This window comes from Tinamus guttatus, unplaced genomic scaffold (genome assembly GCF_059628265.1).
Source record: "Tinamus guttatus ecotype Peru unplaced genomic scaffold, ASM5962826v1 Tinamus_guttatus_pri_ptg000153l, whole genome shotgun sequence".
In the NCBI taxonomy this organism is placed as follows: Eukaryota; Metazoa; Chordata; class Aves; order Tinamiformes; family Tinamidae; genus Tinamus; species Tinamus guttatus.
This window is the reverse complement of record NW_028288687.1, coordinates 1994510-2012684: the sequence shown is the minus strand read 5'-3', so window position 1 is coordinate 2012684 and position 18175 is coordinate 1994510. Positions and strand designations below refer to the sequence as shown.

Here is an 18175-nt window from a genome sequence, read left to right as displayed (position 1 = left end):
CCAGCACTATGTAAGCAAAAAGTAGAAAGTTTAGTGTACAATATCTGAAATACCTTGTCATTATGGAAAAGAGCAAAAAGTGTGAACACTTAACACTCCCTGCTTTCCTAAAGCGTGTTGTACAGTTTATGTAGTGTACAGACTTGTTGGTTCCTGTCTCTCTTGAGAATCTTCACAAAATTTGGAATCTTTCTCAGTAAAAATATATATATATATATGTATACAACTCATTTAAAGGTAAAAATGACTTTTGGCAACCCTTAACTTATCCTTAGTTGTTTAAACATCTAAGATTTCAGTATTATTGAATGTTACAGATGTATTTTCTGTGTTACTTCAATTAATCACAAACAGGGAGACTCCAGTAATTCTCAACACGAGTGAAGTTGCTGACAAAATTCCGACTGGTTTTGGCAAGGCTCTGATTTCACTCTGCAGAAGAATGTTTTCTTAGTGATTAACAGGTGTCCAAATATGAGGCTCTCCCATCTTCTATTTTTTGTAGAAATAAGTTTGCAGTACATGCTGATAATTCAAATAGAGTTGCTCATTTATGTGGATGATACTTTTAACTATTTTTGGAACTTTTAATATGATATTGTCTATTACAGAAAAATGCATTTTAGAAAAGCCTATCCAAAAAGCTTAAGATGAGCTTCTAGATGTCTGTGTTTGAACAGTGAAAAATGAAGCATAAGATGCAGCAGCCATACTTTGTCTTCTGTTTCTCCTTGCAAATAAGCTCTTCATGTGACAGGTTTGCTACTGTCAGAGTCATAAACCAGCTAGAATAAAGGATGTAAGGACAGAGTGATAAAATTTTAGCCCCTAATTTTCTGGATATTGTAATGACTTCCAGTCATAATACCATAATAACCTTGTAACTATGATGAGACAAACTGTAACAGAGTGATTTGATAACAGAATCTTGCAGTGGTGGCCTAAATGAGAGAATTAAAGAAATGTCACATACTAACCACAGGGAACACGTGGCATCTTCAACTTTGGTTCTGAATGTATGAAATGTGCAGCAAATGCCTTAGTGATGCCCCTGCAATGAGAAGAAATACAGCTTGATGGAGGAGACCTGCAGGTTTTTTTGAAAACTACTTTTTCAATGTCTCTGAAATGAAATTGTCTGTTTGTAAAATAAGGATGATAGGGAAACAGGAAAAAAAAAAAAGAAATATTAGTGTTTATTTTTACAGTAGTTGGTAGTAGTTTCTTGTTGGACACTAGGCTAGCCAGAATGTTGAGATGAAACTGCTTTACCTTTTATTAAAGTGTGCACATTAAAAGACATCGAATAATTCCCATTTTCTAAAGCTATTTTTTGCTGAAATATGTATTAGGAAACTGGACAGTTCATAGGAAACATCTCTACTGGGTGAAACACATTAAAAAGATTAAAACAGAAGATTTGAAAGAAATCACCTCCGTGCCTATTTTATCCTTGCAGGGTTGGTCTGTTGTTTCAGTCCAGCATAATTTGTAAGGCTTCCCGGCTTCTCCAGCATCCATGCATTCCTAGGGAAGTTTCCCTGTGACCTCTGAGAAGTTTTACCTTTATTTGACCTAATGTTGGTCAGGAGGGAAGGGCTTCTTTTCTGTCCTTCCTTCTTTTATGAGCTTACTCCTTCCTTTGTCCCCTGTGATCTGGAGTTGTAGAGTGAACTGAAAGACTGATTGCTTTTCTTCCTTAGGATTGTTTTAGCAGGATTTGCAAACCAATCACCAATTAATCTGATTGAAAAATAATGCTCAAGAGAAAAAGATGAACAAAATATTATTTGTCCTTTACTGCTGTAGGTTTTTTTTTTTGCCTCTCTACCTATTACAGTGTGATACAAACATGCAGCCTAAGATGGGGAGGAAGAGAGGGCAGAATTTCTTTTGGTAACAGCCTTAAACCGAGCTACACAGAATGTGCTGCTGCATCCCGAATACTGGCTGTGGCTCTGCGCCGTTGTGTAGGCAGGACCCTCTCTGGGACCTCCTGCTCCACACGTGGCTGCGAGCCCAGCACTGGTTGCATCTGTGGTCCTCTGCCCCATCCCATGTGCAGCCGCTCATCTCCTTGGGGAAGGAGCCATCTCCCATCTTCTGGATGGCTCCCTCTGAGCTCAACAGAGCAGCAGTCAGGACAACAGAAGTGACAGCCCTCCACTCTGCTGCCCGGTTACCCCTTTCTCCAGCTCATCCCCTGAGAACACACAATATGCAGCATATGCATGATAACATATGTGAACAAATAAATATATCTGCCCTCTATTGCAGTGCCTTTCATAACAGGGCAGGCTTTTATTCTACGAGTTACTGCATGACCTAAGACAATAAAGGTCTTGGCTATAGTTGCAATAATGTTTAAAAATTATGATAAACGTGAACATGGAGGAAATGATCTGGTGTCCTCATGTATCTGGAATGAAAATGTGTTTTATTTTGCGTCTATAAAATGAAGTTGTTCATTGACTAAACAAATCTTTTGATTTGTGGTATTGATGTGAGATGGCAATTATTTGTGTGCAGAAAAGCTCTGTTTTGCGAGGGTTGTGTTGCTCTTCTTTTAAAAAAGGAGTTTTAATTTTTTTTTCATAGGAGTAATTGGAGCAGATGTGAAAGGACACAACCTGCCATGTGAAAATCAGCCAATTACGTCCCGACTTGCGATGATCTGTGGAACATCTTCATGCCATATGGGGGTAGGTTGTATGCCTAGGCCTAACTTCTATAGGATATAGTAACCAATGGTTCCAAAGGGAGGAATGACCTCTGTCTTTCACCCCTTTCCTTTTCCTTGATTTTTCTGGTAACCGTAGCTTTACCTTTGGATATTAATTATATATTACCATGCATTTACTACTAAGCAAGAACTTTAATAGTAGTAGAAATCAATACTGAAAAAATGACATGAAAGGTAAAAAACACGATGCCAGACTGACTTAAAGAGCAGCCTGAAATCTGAGCCAGAGATGGAGCTTGAGTTATCCGTGACAAGCCTGTCGCTAATGTGTTACAGAATAGTGTATTTGGAGGAGTGTTATGTCTTTAGTCACAGCCCTCTCCCCCACCTCTTCACTTAATCAATATAAATCCTGCCTCTGAAAGCTGCCATGATCTATACAATTATGATATGTATCACGACTAAAGAGAAAGAAAAACCCTGATAAGCAATTTTCACTTTGCTAATTTTTCTCAGTGAATTAACACAAAAGCTTTTTCTGAGATTGCAATTAAAATTTAGTGTCTGCTTTTGAAATTTATACCTTTTTAAAATGTATGAGTCTGAAAGCATTCCATTTAGATAAGTACCCTTTTCTGCCACGTTTTTTATTTAAAACTCATTACGGTCTTAAATTTAGACTGATTATAACTTGTATTTTTCCTAAATGAGCAAATGGCAATAGGCTAAAGCTAGAGGCTCTAAGAAGTGCTAGCATACTTCATGGAGAGAGCTCTCCATAGAGAAAATAAATAATTTTAATAGTAAATAAATAAATAAATGGCAATCTTAACAGAGTTTGAAAGATGTCTTCATAGTAACAGCATTACTAAGATGATAAAACAGCATTATTAAGATGATGATCTTGTCACGCAGATTGTAGTTCAGCAAAGCATTTAAGCACATGATTGAATTTGAGGTTATGAATAATCCCTGTTTTGTGAAGCAGAGCATTTAACCAAACTTTAAATCCTGAAGAATACTTGGAATATATGCAGATTCCTATCTAAACCCAGAGTTTCAGACCTCGAATCCCACCACTGTTAGACCTACTCTGTCCCTAGAAAATTACCCTGGTATCTGTGCCCATCCAGGCACAGGCCTTTCCACTCTGCAAATACTAGGATGGGCAGGAGAAGTTAACCATTTCTAGGCTGTTCCTACTTATTACAGTTTCTGGTTCTTTTGATGGAGGCTTCTGCCCCTTCAGTCCTTCAGAAGAAGCTATCTGTGTGAACTCTTCCTAACCTGTTTCTTTTAGCTGACTTAGTTCAAATCGTTAAACTGGGCTGGGCTAATAGAGACCTAATACTGGACTGAAATGAGCTAAGCAGCACTCAGTTTCCCCAGAAGGTCTCAGGGCAATGTTGAGCAGCTGGAAATGAGCCAGTTGGCTTCAACTTACTCCTTTAGCGTAACTGGTCCTGGAAGAAGATACGTGCATAGTTGTTTATTAATTTTTCACATGTGTACGCTAATAAGATTTAATGTAGAGACCCACTTACACAATTATAGCTTGTTTTGCTTCCCAAACGAGAGCAAAACATACCACTATAAACATACTCCATGACAACAGGAGATGTGGCTCCATTCACTATGTTAATGTAACAAAAGGGACAAATCTTTCCTTGTTAAAGCCCATGTTGGTGTTAATCAATATTCTGTTCTGTGATTAAAGTCACCCTGAAGTCATACATAGACTACACACCGTAGGCAAGGTGGAACATTTTAAGCTTTAATCATTTGACTGCAAGCTTGTGCAATTTGGGGGTAAATTTACATTGATTTTAATTTGAATATAACTACTCAACATTTCATAAGCATTTTCTTACCTGCCTTTTTTAATTCATCTGTGAGGTATAACACTCTCTAATTGCCAGACAATAAGCAAATTTCTCTGGATTTAATCTGTGAAGGGACTTTACTATCCTTTTATCTATACCCGCATAACCCGCATGAAGTGAATGTAGAGCACACGCAGCAGTTGTATTTGTATTTTACTCAGAGCCACATGCAGCTGCATTTGGCTGAAATCAGCCGTTCCTTTTTTTAATTAGGGCTATAAAATGAAAGTATATTATACGTGTGTTTTGATAGAAATATATATTTTCTCTCCGTGCGCACCGAGGGACCCTCGGGGCTGCAGAGATTAATCATCGGGTTTAATTTAATGCAGTGGGAGAGAGCGCTGTGTGGCCGGGCGGGCATCGAGCGGAGCCTTTGATGTGCCTCAGGTGCAGCAGCCCCGGCGAGCCAGCAACAATAACACCTTTGTGCGAGCATCAGAGACGGCCGAGGGAGAAAACGGCCCCGTGGAAACTCAAGGCCTGCCTTTGTTGTGGTTCTGGCAAAGGAAAGGGCCAACTGTCAGGAGAAATTCAGAAAACAGAAAGCAGGGGGAAAGTACGCTTGGATTTCTTTCAAGGGATCATAACAGGAAACTGTTCAAAATCATCTGCTGCGCTGCCTTCTCCCCTACGCTTTCCCCTTTTTGGTGGGGGCAGGGGTGCTACTGTTGGTGCACGGGCCTGGCTTCAGCGCTCCCCTTCTCAAGGCTGAGTGCTCCATGAGTCATGGAAGCTCCTATTGCTTGAACGCGGCATTTACTTTAAATTTTCAGAGAAGCTACTCTCTGACCCAGTTTTCATTACCCCAAGGACTCCAGAGATCTTGAACAAAAGACTTTGCTAATCATGCCTTTGATATTTTAGAAAGTACAAATGTGGAACCTAATTTTAATCATGGCTATAACAATTTGTGGTAGAACTACCATTTTTAAGTGAGGATACACTTCTGGAATTAACCACCGACGGTCTTGGGTAATCACACACACAAAGCATTTTGTAAGAGTGTTTCTGCTGAGATCCTTGGACAGCCCATGCAAGAGGTAGAAGGCATGTGGTAATTTGGTTACTGGTCCAAATCCAGCTCCAAGTGGGTCGTTGCTAAAAGTCACTGCCACGTCAGGGCTCATCCATTGCCCATGAGAGAAAAAAAGATAACATTGAAAATTTTTGTACGACTATTTCTATTACGTGATCTCTGCTTCCTCATTCGCCCAAGCAAAAACGGTCAGCGGAATTCGCATTTGGCATGGCAAATAAGCTGTCCTTTTATGTTTGAAAGCTTGTCCCTGCTTTAGGGCTGGGATTCGTTTGCCGTAGCTTTGATCTCTGTGTGCAGCGTAGATATTCCTTTCAAGTGACAGACCCTCAGTGGCCGGCATTTCGGAGTGGGCTGCTGCATGTCATCGTGCTTTTTAGACAGGGATTCTAAACTCCAGCACCCACATTTAGTCTTCAAACTTTTAAGGAGGCTTTCCTTGTGTAGCCATGGTGATTGTCAAACACACATTCAAAATGTGCTTTTTTTGCAGTAAAATAGCAACAAGTTTGAGGCAATGAAAGAGCAGCTTGCATAATATTCCCGACTAGTAGTTGCACAGGTCTAGCATATATGCTATAACTTCTGGGAATCAAGTAATTGGTTTCCCTAAAAGTCTGTCTTCCTGCCAATGTCTTACGGGTCTGACATTTTAAAAGTTTCAAAAGTCCTTTGTTTTCTTCTGAAGCCTTTATGTGGTTGGAGGGATTTCAGGTACAGATGTATGTATTACTTTGTCCCATTCCTAAACATAAGCGTGCTTGCCTTTCTGCAGATGTGTAAACCCACCAAGATGCGAGTTAACTCTTGGATGGCAGTTGGCAAGGAGCAGAACAGTGACAGGAACAGGCAGAATGACACGCAGAGCGCTCACATGTAGAAACCCCCAAGTGCTGCCCACAGCAGACAGTCCAGCCACGCTGCCGCTGCTTTCTGGTGGATGAATCTTGCAGTTCAGGGGAACTTACAGGGAATCAGTGTAGCGCTCTTCCCTGACACTAAATCCACAGAGTAAAACCCCTTTTTAGTGAAAGTAAAATGCTTCTTTAGGTTCCAACCATTTTGATTCAGAGACTCTGTGTTTTGGTTATGTGACACCTGACATATGCGACCCTAGTACTAGTCAGGGTCTCTCTTACTAGAACAATACGTTAATACCAATTTTCAGTTTAAAAGACCTGAGTGGAAAATGTCTCTTATCATGGTACAGATACACATAGGCAGTTCCCTTTGGATTCTAAGCACAGCCTGTGAAGTCAGATCTATAGAATTTGTTGATTCATTGTGATATCTCTGGTCAAGTAAAGAAATGGTAGATGTTTAGGCACACATTCTCTTTTTCAGTCGACAGGGTCTCTTTGGGTTAAATTGTTTACAAAGGCAACCTGGTTGCCAAGGCTGTGGTGTAAAGCTTGGTGGGCCACAAGAGGCTTTTTTGGTGCTATGAAGGTTTAACATCTGTGGGATGTGTGGACTGCAGCATGACATCAGTGGCCTTGCTCACCTGTCTGCAACAGGTTTTGAAAGGAATTAGTTGTAATTTAAAATGGTAAGCAGGAATGGATAGATGTGGAGCAGGAACACCACAGATACTGAGGGTTGTGGAGTCCCTAGGACATAACGCTGCTTCTCTGAGATTGGGGATTTCAGGGGGGACAAGGAGGGACAGGTATGCAGAGCTGAGGTTGAGTACAGTGTGAGGGAGAGCAGGGCTCTTCCTTCCCAACACCCTGTCGGATATATGGGGTCCTTACTAATCCTGTATGTATACAGTATATGTGCACTTTATGTATATTGAGTAGAGGTAAAGTAGGACAGTGCAACATAAAATAGCCTTGTTCATAATATACAATTATATATATTTTGACATAGATAGATAGATATCAATATATATATAAAAATTTTCATGCCTATGAATTTTGTGGTGAACTAGGCTCAGCTAAAGATCGGTGTTTTGTTTTCTACTTGTCCCAGAACAGTTGTTCCGTGATAAAAATATTTGTCATTCTTGCCCTAACACCTTTTTGGATTCACAACTGAAGGAAGTAGTTAGAGCAGCTTCTAGTGGGAATATTGTTTGGCTTGATTTCAGCTTTCTGAGGCAGGAGGTGTGTGTCTAAATTTGCTGGCAGTTTGAGTCCCAAATATAACAGGTATGTGCTTCTTTCTATTTGGGATCTCTGTTTTACTATCATTTTTTGTTTATTTCGTTTTTCCCTCTCTTTATTTGATGATGTGGTCTGTGTGCTTCTTAAGTCATTCCTTCTCCTTTATCAGCTGTTGGCAAAACTTCCTATTTGGGATGATCAGGGAACCTTTTCTGGTTTAGACAGGTCTGTAACTTCTCATCTGCTTTTGTATTCCTGTGACTCTTGGCTTTGGGAACTGGCTCACCTCACTTGGTGCACAAATCTTTTTTCCCCTGCCTGTGCTGATGTGAATGCTGTTTGTAAGTCATAATTTAGTCATTTTTGAAATTGCGGAGACACAAGTAATTTATTTCTATCATCAAATTCACGACATGATCTAAGAGAGATGAAACAACTACATGAATAACAAAATGGGCAATCCGTTTTGTTGTCCCAGTGTTTACTATGGATTATTTTAGAAGGAATATGCCATGCTCTCTTTCCCCAAGCCTGATTAGTCTTTGCCTGCTTCTGCTAAAGGAACTTCAGCCCGATTAGCTTATTCTAAATTTGTTCATTTGATTCTCGTGGTGACTGGCAAACACAATAGAGCTTCTTTGCTCCACAATATCCGCCCAGGCTGCCAGCTTTGTTCACACAAATAGAGTGTAAAGCACGTTTCCACCCCCAAAGCATGCACAGTACGTGTCCTTTGCAGTACATCCTGGAGTGGAGACTGCAGAGACGCGCTGGCTCAAAGTGTTCTCGGAGCCTGATCTCTGTAATCTCAGTGGGAGCCAGACCAGCAAGTGGATTCAGTATATTTTGGCTCTGATACGAGAGTCTCCTCTTCAGAACATGCCACGTTGTTAAAGCAGCAGACTTTTGAGTAATTACTACAGAGGGACTCCTCAGCTGCTTGAAATCATCTATGAGCAGAGGAGGGGAAACTTGCTGGGACAAAATAGCCTGGTACTTGTTCTGCCAGCTATATTTACTCTAGTTGGACGGCAGCAGGGCAGCGAGTTTGTGGAGGGTGAATCGGGGGAGTGCGTGCAGCACTGGAGCCTCGCGCTCTTGGTCACTGCTGCACTTGCATCCCCGACACGGAACGTGCGGTCTCCGGGGGGACCGGGCCCGCAGGCCTGGGCAACGACTCCCACCGCCAGCTGGCTGCGGCCCAGGGTTTAGCAAAGGCAGCAATTTGTCCTTCTCCTGACCAGAGGAAAGGGGCTGGGCTTGGGAGGGGGAGAGAGCGGGGAGAAAAGGGAGGAATGCACTAGGGAAAAAAAAATACAAACAAAAGCTATTGGGACGGAGGTAGCCTAGAAAAGTTTTTAAATGACCTGTGCAAGCGTTATGAACTGGGTAAGCCCCTGCCCTCTTGCTTTTTGAATATTTTTCTTTTCTGTAAGGCCGGTTCTCCACATATGAATCACAGAGCTAGTGTCTTTCAAACGAGAGAAATAAATTAGTACCACAGGAACCTCTCCCTTGCTCTGTCCTCATTCAGTTCAGCTCTGCTGGCTTATATATGCACTTGGCAGCAGTCGCAGTGCTGACTTTCCAGCTAATGAAGACGTTTTGCATTCAGTGCTGCATGAAATGAAAACCACATTTGCCTCACGACTGCTACAGGTTGCCCATCCTTACTGGACACAGTCTTCTAAGGAAAAGGTCACTGAACCTATTTTGGTGCCTTTTCAGCCTGTGGCATTGGAAAGGCTGCATTTCTACAGAAATGCTGCCTTCTCCTGCTTGCGCCTCCAGCAAGTCCTCCACACCCTTTTTTAAATGAGACTTTCTCATTCTGTATTCTAGCATCCTTGGTTTAAAAAAGAAACAAACAAAATTGTCATATGCATTTCACTGGCATTAATTTGCCATAGTGTGCTTTGTTTTGTTTTTAAAAGGCAAAAAGTAAAGTGATTTTCCTAGCAGGGTATATAAAAGATTGTTGCTTTTCTGACCTCCTCGTTATATTAATAAAAGCTAGGCAGACTTCACTAGTGGTGGGAGATCATGTGCAGGCAGCCTCCGAAACCCAAAGCACTTACTTGCAGAACTAGTAAACCACAAAGCTTAAGATCTTGAAAAGTAAATAGGAAGTTGGAGAGTTTACTTTAGAGCCAGCAGTGGTGAGTCTGTATAATGTTTATTTCTGCTTGCCTCCCAGCCTTTCCTAAAGCTTGGCAGAGATGAAAGGAAGGTTTTTTCAGTAAATGAGTTATTAAAAGTTTTTGTTATGAGCAAGAATCCTTTGTTCTTGGCCTAGCATAAATCAAAGCTCAGGTACCTGCCTTGGTAACTGGGAGAATAGGAGGTTCCTATTTAATGTACGCCTGTCATAGAAATCTGTTTTGCATCCCATTGCTTTGCTGGTAATCAACCTGTTCATGGGAATGTTGCTGAAAGCAGTACAGTCCCTGCATTGTAGGTATGGCAGATAATGCTTAATAACATTTGCAAAGAAGTGTGCAGTCAACTCTCCTTCCTTTCTGTGAATAGATCATTTGAGTTCAAAGACTTACAGAATAGATGTGGATAGAGCAAATGCTTTGAAAAATATTCTGCTTGGAGACTATATGAAGACTGATATTCCACAGACGTCTCACTGACATCAGTGAAAACGCTTGCTTTGAAAATTCCAGCAGACAAAGTGATTTTCATGCTGCGGTTAACTGCAAACTGCCCTGTGTGACACAGCCGTATATTAGGGTGTCTGATTTATTATACTAAGTCTTTCTGCAGTGTCTTCTGTCTGGTGGTCTCAGGGTTCTTTGCAACAGTGAATGAATTGGATAAGAGAGCAGGAGCTGTTACTTTTGTTTTATTAGGTGGGAGATGGAGGCACTTTGTAAATTAGTTGATTTTTAGCTGTTATATCTTTAAATTTACAAACTGCACCTATTCCGTACCCTGGAAGTGCATAACATGTGAGTGACAAATTTTGGCTGGTATATTTAAGTATGCAGTGTTCTAAAATGACAGCTTTTACCCACTACAGGCAATACTCTCCCATGGCACTTGTATATTTTAATAGGGTTTGGGGCTTTTGTTTGCTCTGCTAGAGGAAGGAGAGAATGAAAGAAAAACGCTGCTGAATTCTGAATTCCCTAGCAAGGAACGTGTGAGAATTTTGTTGCTGCATTGATGTACAGGCACCATAGCATTGCTCCATTGTAGGAGACAGGATAAAGTAACTTAATTTTAATTTACTTCTTATATGTTGTTATTTGAGTCTTTGTTTACAATAGCCCATCATTAGCAGTGGATAATCGTTACAACAGATTTTCTTTGGTTTCTTTTTGTCTTCAAAGTGATAATACCAAATTTAACAGGTATAATATCTCAGCAACATTTCAAACTAACCAGTTCTGATTCCTCCTGTCCAGACCCAGAAAAATGTATCAGCCTGTATCAGCTGAGCTGCTTCTTGCTAGATAGGGCATTTCTGCTGCTCCAGCTGTGTGTGTGGGGAAATCTTGGGTGGGGGAAAGTTTATTAGAGAGAAATGTGTCTTTTTATACCGTCATCCTGGAAGCAAAGTGAGGAGAAGCATTAACTGCTGCTTTTCTCTCAGCGTCAGTTGAGAATCAAAATTTATGCTCCACTCTGTGTTTATAACTTTGGGTGAAGGCCTGAGGTCTTCTCTGAGTGTTTACTCTGTCCTTGGGAGTTTGTCTCAGGAAGTAAGAGCTGAATAAACACCAAGGAAGGTCCTCAGGATTTACCCATTTACTTATTCAAATAAAGGCATGTTTAAAACTGAGTGCGGTGGCATATCACATACATTGTAAATCTGCCTCCAGTAACTCAGGGGGAATAAAAAGACCCGTAACTAAGATGCTGTGGGTGGTAATGGCCTTCACTAATAAAGGAATACTAATGGTGAAAAAGAAGAATAAATCTCTGAAATGGGCTATGTAATGCAATAAATTAAATAAGAGGAGTCTCAAAATACACGGGAAGGGCACGCAGATTAGATAAGGTAAGGCAGATGCCTTACCTGGGCAAACTAGGGATAAATGGGGCAAACTAGAGCCAATTTGAAAAAAAAAAAAAAAAAAAAAAAAAAAAAAAACTTTTTCCTTGTTGTTTTCCATGGGTTGCTGCACTTTTTTGCAGAATTATTTTTCCCTATAAATGGTAAAATAAGGAATGGTACCCCAATCAAAAAAAAGTTGACCTATGTGTTTAAATGCCATTTTTTTCCCCACTCTTCCCTTACATTTCTGTCACAACATCAGCTACTCAGCTCCAAACTCTTAAGAACTGTCACTCTGTGATACAGTGAGTTGACTGGACAGGGATATCGCGGATTGGCCAACAAAACTTGCATATTGGAGATAATCTTGAAAATGCTTTTCAAGAAAAGACAAGGGTCTTAGGACGCAATGTCCAAGAAAGGATACGAAACCCACAGCCTGTATCCTTCTATAATTTGATACTTCTGCCATGAGCTCATTGGAGAAGAATCAGTGTTAGACACTTTTTCTGTGGAGAACGTGTGCTTCTTTGCTGGCCCATCATGTCACGGTGTGGCCACCATGGCAAGTGCTGCAGCTGTATAGGACTGCACCAGAATTTTGATGGTTGGCTGGATTGAAAAGGTGGCGTAAAAGGACTTTCGAGAGTAGTATTTGGGAGTGGAGTAGGTGGTGATGTGGTTCAGCATTTACCAGTATTGTTGGCACAGCTGTTCCACATGAAGATTTTCTAACGTTTTAGATGAGAAGAGGCCTCACTGAGCTCAAAAAAAGGATAATGCTGCAGGGGTATCTTCGGTGTGTTCCTTTAGGATTGAGAACGGAAGTAGAACAGCTCTGCTGGAAAGGAGTAATGCTCAGGCACTTCAAAAACTCTGATGTGCTCTTAAAAAATTATGTTAATCTACAAGTAAAGTAGATTTTAAATGTGACAGTTTTCTTTATCTAATGATTGCTAATGTTAATGAAAAAACTGTTTGCAGTCTTGGACAGTTAGGAAGATTTGGTCTGTCTGTTGGAAGTAAGACCCTTAACTCACTGGAGCCTGGGAGATTATTCTTGGAAGAATTATTGTATGTTTGCCCTGTTCTTTTGCTCTTCCCTTTACATCTTTATCATCTGTTACTGACCACTGTTAATGACAGGCTAGAAGGCTTTATGGTTCTTTGGTTTGACCATTTTTGTGAAATGCTGAGAAGAGTTAGTTCATACTGTGATGATCTTTCAGGAATTTAACTTGCCTTAGCAGGAAATTATAGTGTTATAAATTGTGTATTTAAAATGGCCTGTAGTTACATGTCTGTGCTGGAGGATTTATAATCTTCACGTAAACTGGCATTTTGTGACAGGGAATATCTGTCATTGGAAGAGAAATAAAAATAAATGGGTGGTATAAATTGTTGTTGCTCATCTGAGGCCCCGTGTCCGCAGTGAGCTATGGTTGTGAGAGGCGCAGAGGAGCTGCTGTGAGTCATGGAGCAGCGTGGCTTTAGAAGAGCACCGAGCAGCATTTCAGCAGAGGACCCAACTAGAAGCTGTTGTGTAACCAGACAACCTTTTAGTCCATTTATCAAAATAGTTGTGGTTCCCGTTTCAAGGAAGGCGACATAGTAAATATGAGCAAAAAAGGTTAATCTGTATCTGTACCAGGCATTTCACTAAATAAAAGAATAAAATAAATCAATGAAGAACTGCTAGTGCTCAAGTGCTTAGCAAAAAGCTTCTGAATCCATTAGGAATGTGGGATTTTTCCTTCTCGTTTGGATTCTGGAAAGAGTTTAACAGATTAAAGTGTTTTTTAATTTTTTTTTCCCCAATTTCTTTAAGAGACCTTGACCATTGGGAATAAAAAGAGAAGTACACTGTGTGTCTATTGTATACTTTCCCAAGTCAAAACAAAATAGATGCTTAGTATTAGAGTGAATACTGGTAGAAGGCAGACTTAAATGTATATGAACGTTCAAGCTTAAAACAGTCACAATTCATCTGTTTTAAGGTTTTGTTTCAAGCCCGGGCATTGGATCATATCCTTGATATAAGGTATTTGCACCTCTGGTTTAGGCAGATAAAAATGATGAATTGGAACTGAAAGCTGAATGACTGTGGAATGATTTCAGTGAACTATCCGTGAACTCATTTTTAATTTTACCTTTTTCCAGAGCTGAAACTCTTATCCAATGCTTAGCTCCAAGTTTGCTTCCTGAAATAAACACTAAAGGTCAACCTCATGCCAAAGGAATAGAAGATACAGGGGTGCAAGGCTCTGCTGAGGACACCAGTACTGTTTTCTGTGTGTCTGAGAAGAGCAAACCCAGAGTGAGTTGTAGAGGCAGATGAGAACATGAGATCTCTTTGGAAGATCCTCTCTCTGTTCACAAGGAGCTTCCCTGGCCCATTGCACCTCAGGAGTCGTCTCTACCTCCTTAGTCTTTGTGACTGTTGCTTTACCCCAAGGACAGATGTTATTGCTCATGTTTGCAGTTCGTTGTTCTCAGTACAATAGTTTCTCCCTGAAAAGCATTCAGGCCTTGCCTCTTTAGAGCAAGAGTCTCGGGATCCAGCTTCTAAGGTAGAAAAGCTACCACCAACCTGCTGTCCTCCTCCAGCCTGATTCATATAAATGATTCAGAGTTTTTTACTGCCTCATGGATGGATCAGGATCATCACATTAATTCAAACGTGAGAGGCTGCTGCTGTCAGATCAGTAAAGCCACCACTGATCCAGCAGGTGATGGCTGGCAGAAATCTGCCTGCTTTCTCTGGATCTCAAGTTTGAGAAATTGTGTGTATCCGATTTTTTTTTTTTGGTCTCTTGAGGTGTCTACACTTAAGAAGGTAGGTTATTTAACTGCTGATTCAGATGCTCTTACTGCTCCTCTTGCAGCTTGTTTTCTAAGGCAAACACAAATGGCCTCTTACAGCTCCCATCTTCTGCAAACCACTGGCAACTTCCAGCAGACAGTTGACACAGACCTTCAGGAACCCATTATTCAAACAGGGCTCCCTGAGCTTCTGTGGCCAAAACACCCCTGGGCAAAGATTAGATGAGATGGCTGGGAGATGCATTGCACCTCTTAAACCTCCCTTACAGCCTTTTTTTCTTTCTTTTTTTTTTTTTTTTCCATTTGGTAGCAGCATGGTCTGGCTTTTAAACTGTGGGTCACAGATCACAATGTGTTTGTGGATATCTGTAATCCCCTTCGTAGCTCAGCAAGAAAGAGGAGGGAGAGGGAAAACACAGGCTGGCCCCGGGCTTTTAACACAAGGTACCTGCAGGGACAGATGTCTTGGGAAAGAGATGCATAAACAGCACATTTATATTACTGGAAGCCTTGTGAACATTCAGTGGCTACGTTTCATATGTTGGTTGGATTTTTGTATTGTTTGAGAACATGAGCAGGTGTTCTGGTTTTCGTTGTTATTGTTGTTTTTGTTGTTGAAGGAGAAAATACATCATTGAGAAGGTTTAATGCTTTCCTAAATGCAGTGAGACAAGCTTGGCTTTCTTACAGCTGAGTTGCTGTGTTCAGGTCAGTTAGGCAACATATAGTGAGAACAAAATCTGGCATAAAATGTATACTTACCCTGTTTGATTTTGTACTCTCTCTCTATATATATATATATATATGATTTATTTCATTTTGAAAATTGGGTGAGTTTTGGCTTTTGTTTTTCCTTGACTGATACCTTTATGTGACAAAGATTTATAAAAACATTATTTTTCTGTAGAGAAATTATATTTTATTAGTATTTCAGCCTTATTATATAGACAGTTTTACTTCCAATGTCTCATTTTCATTTTTTCCATTTTTTATATTCTTCTTTGGAATTTGGAGTTTTCCAGTGGAAAGAGAGAAAGTCACAAGTTTATAGGAGGAAAGGTAGGATCTTACTCTGCCTGTTTTCTCCTCAGCCAAATGCCAAAATGTTGTGTGTATTAACAGAAATCATTCTTTTTGAAACAAAACTCGATTGTCCAGCTTTACTGGTAATTATTTGACAATTCTCCAAATAGTCTTTTTTGGCTTCTGTCATAAGATTAGGATTAAAACATCAAGGAACAATTGTAAAATCAGCAGAAACATACAGTACTTTTTGTATAAAGATAATAAGGGTATGGGCACATGAAAAAACTGAGTGAATAATCTACAGTGTGTATTTGCACCGTGTCAGCGACTCTGCAGTAACACTCCTGGCCATGGTTTCCTCTGGAATGTTCAAGGTCCCAGGGATTTGTCACATGATACACCGCAGAGAGACGATGAGGAGAGGTGGTTTTGCAGGGCAGCTGACCTCCTACTTTCACCCATAATAATTTATTCATGTGGTTGTAGCGTAAGACATACTAATACCATACTTAACTATTGGCTGAAATCTGATGAAGTGCATTGAAGAAGGTATAAAATGCCCATGGTCATCTCAGAGGAAGAAACTGGACCCAGCTGCTGTTATCTACCTTGCAGGGGGTCTGGTAAGGAGGACACTGAGTCATTTTGGCTCCATAGCATCCATTAACAGAAAGTTTTCTCAGAAACACAACTTCTGTCTTCCCAAGGCAGAGAAGCTGCTTATACAAGTGCTGCTTGTGACCTCTTGCATTCCCTGCCCTAGGCAACGGCTCCATTTGTTGCATTTAAAAATACCGTCGTAAAATACAGATGAATAAAACAGTATTTTTTTTTTTTTTGGCAAAATGTAAACAATTATGTTTGTAATCAATTTTAACTATTTCTAGAACCAGTTTCCCATGGCTGTTGGCAGGGAGGAACCCTCAAAGTCCTGCAGAATAATTTCCTGATAGATCAATTTTAAAGCAGTACATGTTGATGATGTAGTGATCCCTCTTGAAGGAGGAGCAGGTCTAATAGTCAAAACCAATTCTCAAGTTTTGAAGCACGCATAAGGAGTTAGTTGTTCTTTTAGGCAAAGCCCTGACTGCAAAACTTGTTTTCCAGGATTTTTCTTCCCTACTTTTAGGAAAAGAACATGAGCATTCAGAAGCGGGTAGATTTCCTCCTCCTTTTGTGTCTAAATATCTTCTGTCCAATATTCAAAGAGGTGCCTCTCACTTGCCTGGGCTCGCATTCCTAATTACAGGCACTCACAATCCTGATTTGCTTCCCAAAGGTAGGTGCCCCAGTCCTTGTTTTAAAATATGAAGCCAGATATTTAGGTGTTAAGTTCATGAGCCAAAAATGAATGGGGAATGTTTCTCTTTGTCTCCTTTGAAAAGCAGGCCGCTCACTTAAGTTTGTTTAAATACACATTTGTCTAAAGGCAAACATTAGCCCAGATCTTCAGATGGTGGAATTCCACTTAGCTCCATAGAAGTCAATGGTAATAGGCTAGTTTGAACAAGTTGAGGCTTTGGCTCCCAACACTGGAAGCACTGGTATAGTTGACTTTCCCTTGGTCTCTGCACCCATAAATAGAAATTAAGTACGGGTTGAATAACTAATATTACTGAGATTCAAATAGTCTTTCGTTAAAAATCTGAAGAGTTCAAAAGTGTTAAAATACCTTTCCGTACTTAGCCTTCAGTAAAGATCTCACCGTGGAAATGTTTATTAGTGTTCTCAGTCAAGTTTTCCTCTAATTAATTCTTGGTAGATATAAAGCCAGAGTATGCAGTATATAATCCCGTCTCATAACTCACCTGAAATATTTTCAGAGATGAGGCAATCAAGTTGCCTGAGGACTGTGGTTTCTTTACTGGGCATTAATCACATACCTTGTTTGGTCTATAGTTTGCAGACCAGTTCATGCTTCATGGAAAATTAGAAAATTAGAAATACTTCTGCGTGTGTGTCAGTAACATTTTGCTGCTTTTCTCTGAAGGGTTTCTTTCAGGAATATTCAGAATAATTAGTAACAGTAGTTCCTGAGAATTCATCTGCTTGTCTTACTTGTAGGTCGCACTGGAAGTTTTGTCCGAGTAATAATTAAAGCAGGGCTTGCTAGCTCCAAATCACCATCATCAGAAATTTGACATCGCAGCGTGACTTCTAATGAATACTATTTGTATGTTTCTAATTCTGGTAGTTTTTACTCAAGTGTGTTGTGGCTGTAATCAGGTGCATTTTGTCACACAGGTGTGTGGTGTTTTTCAACCTGTTTGTTACAGGTGTGTGTGGAGAATAAGCAAAATCAAAGATATGTGTATTTTTCTGTGAAGAGGGTGTTTCAATATTGTCATATACTGTGCTGGTTTGAGGCCTTGCTTCCCTGCTGTAAGGTAAGCTGGATCGAAATATGCTGGACCCCTGTGCATGTTCTTAATATTTTCATGGGGCATAAATAAGCAATATCACAGTTTTTTCCTTGTGCTCTCTGATCCATTTTCTGGATATAGACTGGTCTTGGAGACCTCTCAGGCCCTATGTGCTAGTTGGGCACGTGTTTTTATGCCAGAACTCCTGGCCTGGGAGCACTTTTGGCACATGCAGTTACTC

General features: G+C 40.4%; 1 protein-coding gene across 7 annotated transcripts in view; it reads left to right on the top strand.

Moving 5' to 3' along the window:
- FGGY (FGGY carbohydrate kinase domain containing) overlaps nucleotides 1–18175 on the top strand; it is a 303483-nt gene that overhangs the window by 237034 nt on the left and 48274 nt on the right. For all 7 annotated transcript variants that reach the window (XM_088522434.1, XM_088522436.1, XM_088522437.1 and 4 more), the window contains one exon: nucleotides 2599–2702. In XM_088522434.1, the coding sequence (XP_088378560.1) occupies nucleotides 2599–2702 (104 nt within the window). The remainder of the gene's footprint in view (nucleotides 1–2598; nucleotides 2703–18175) is intronic.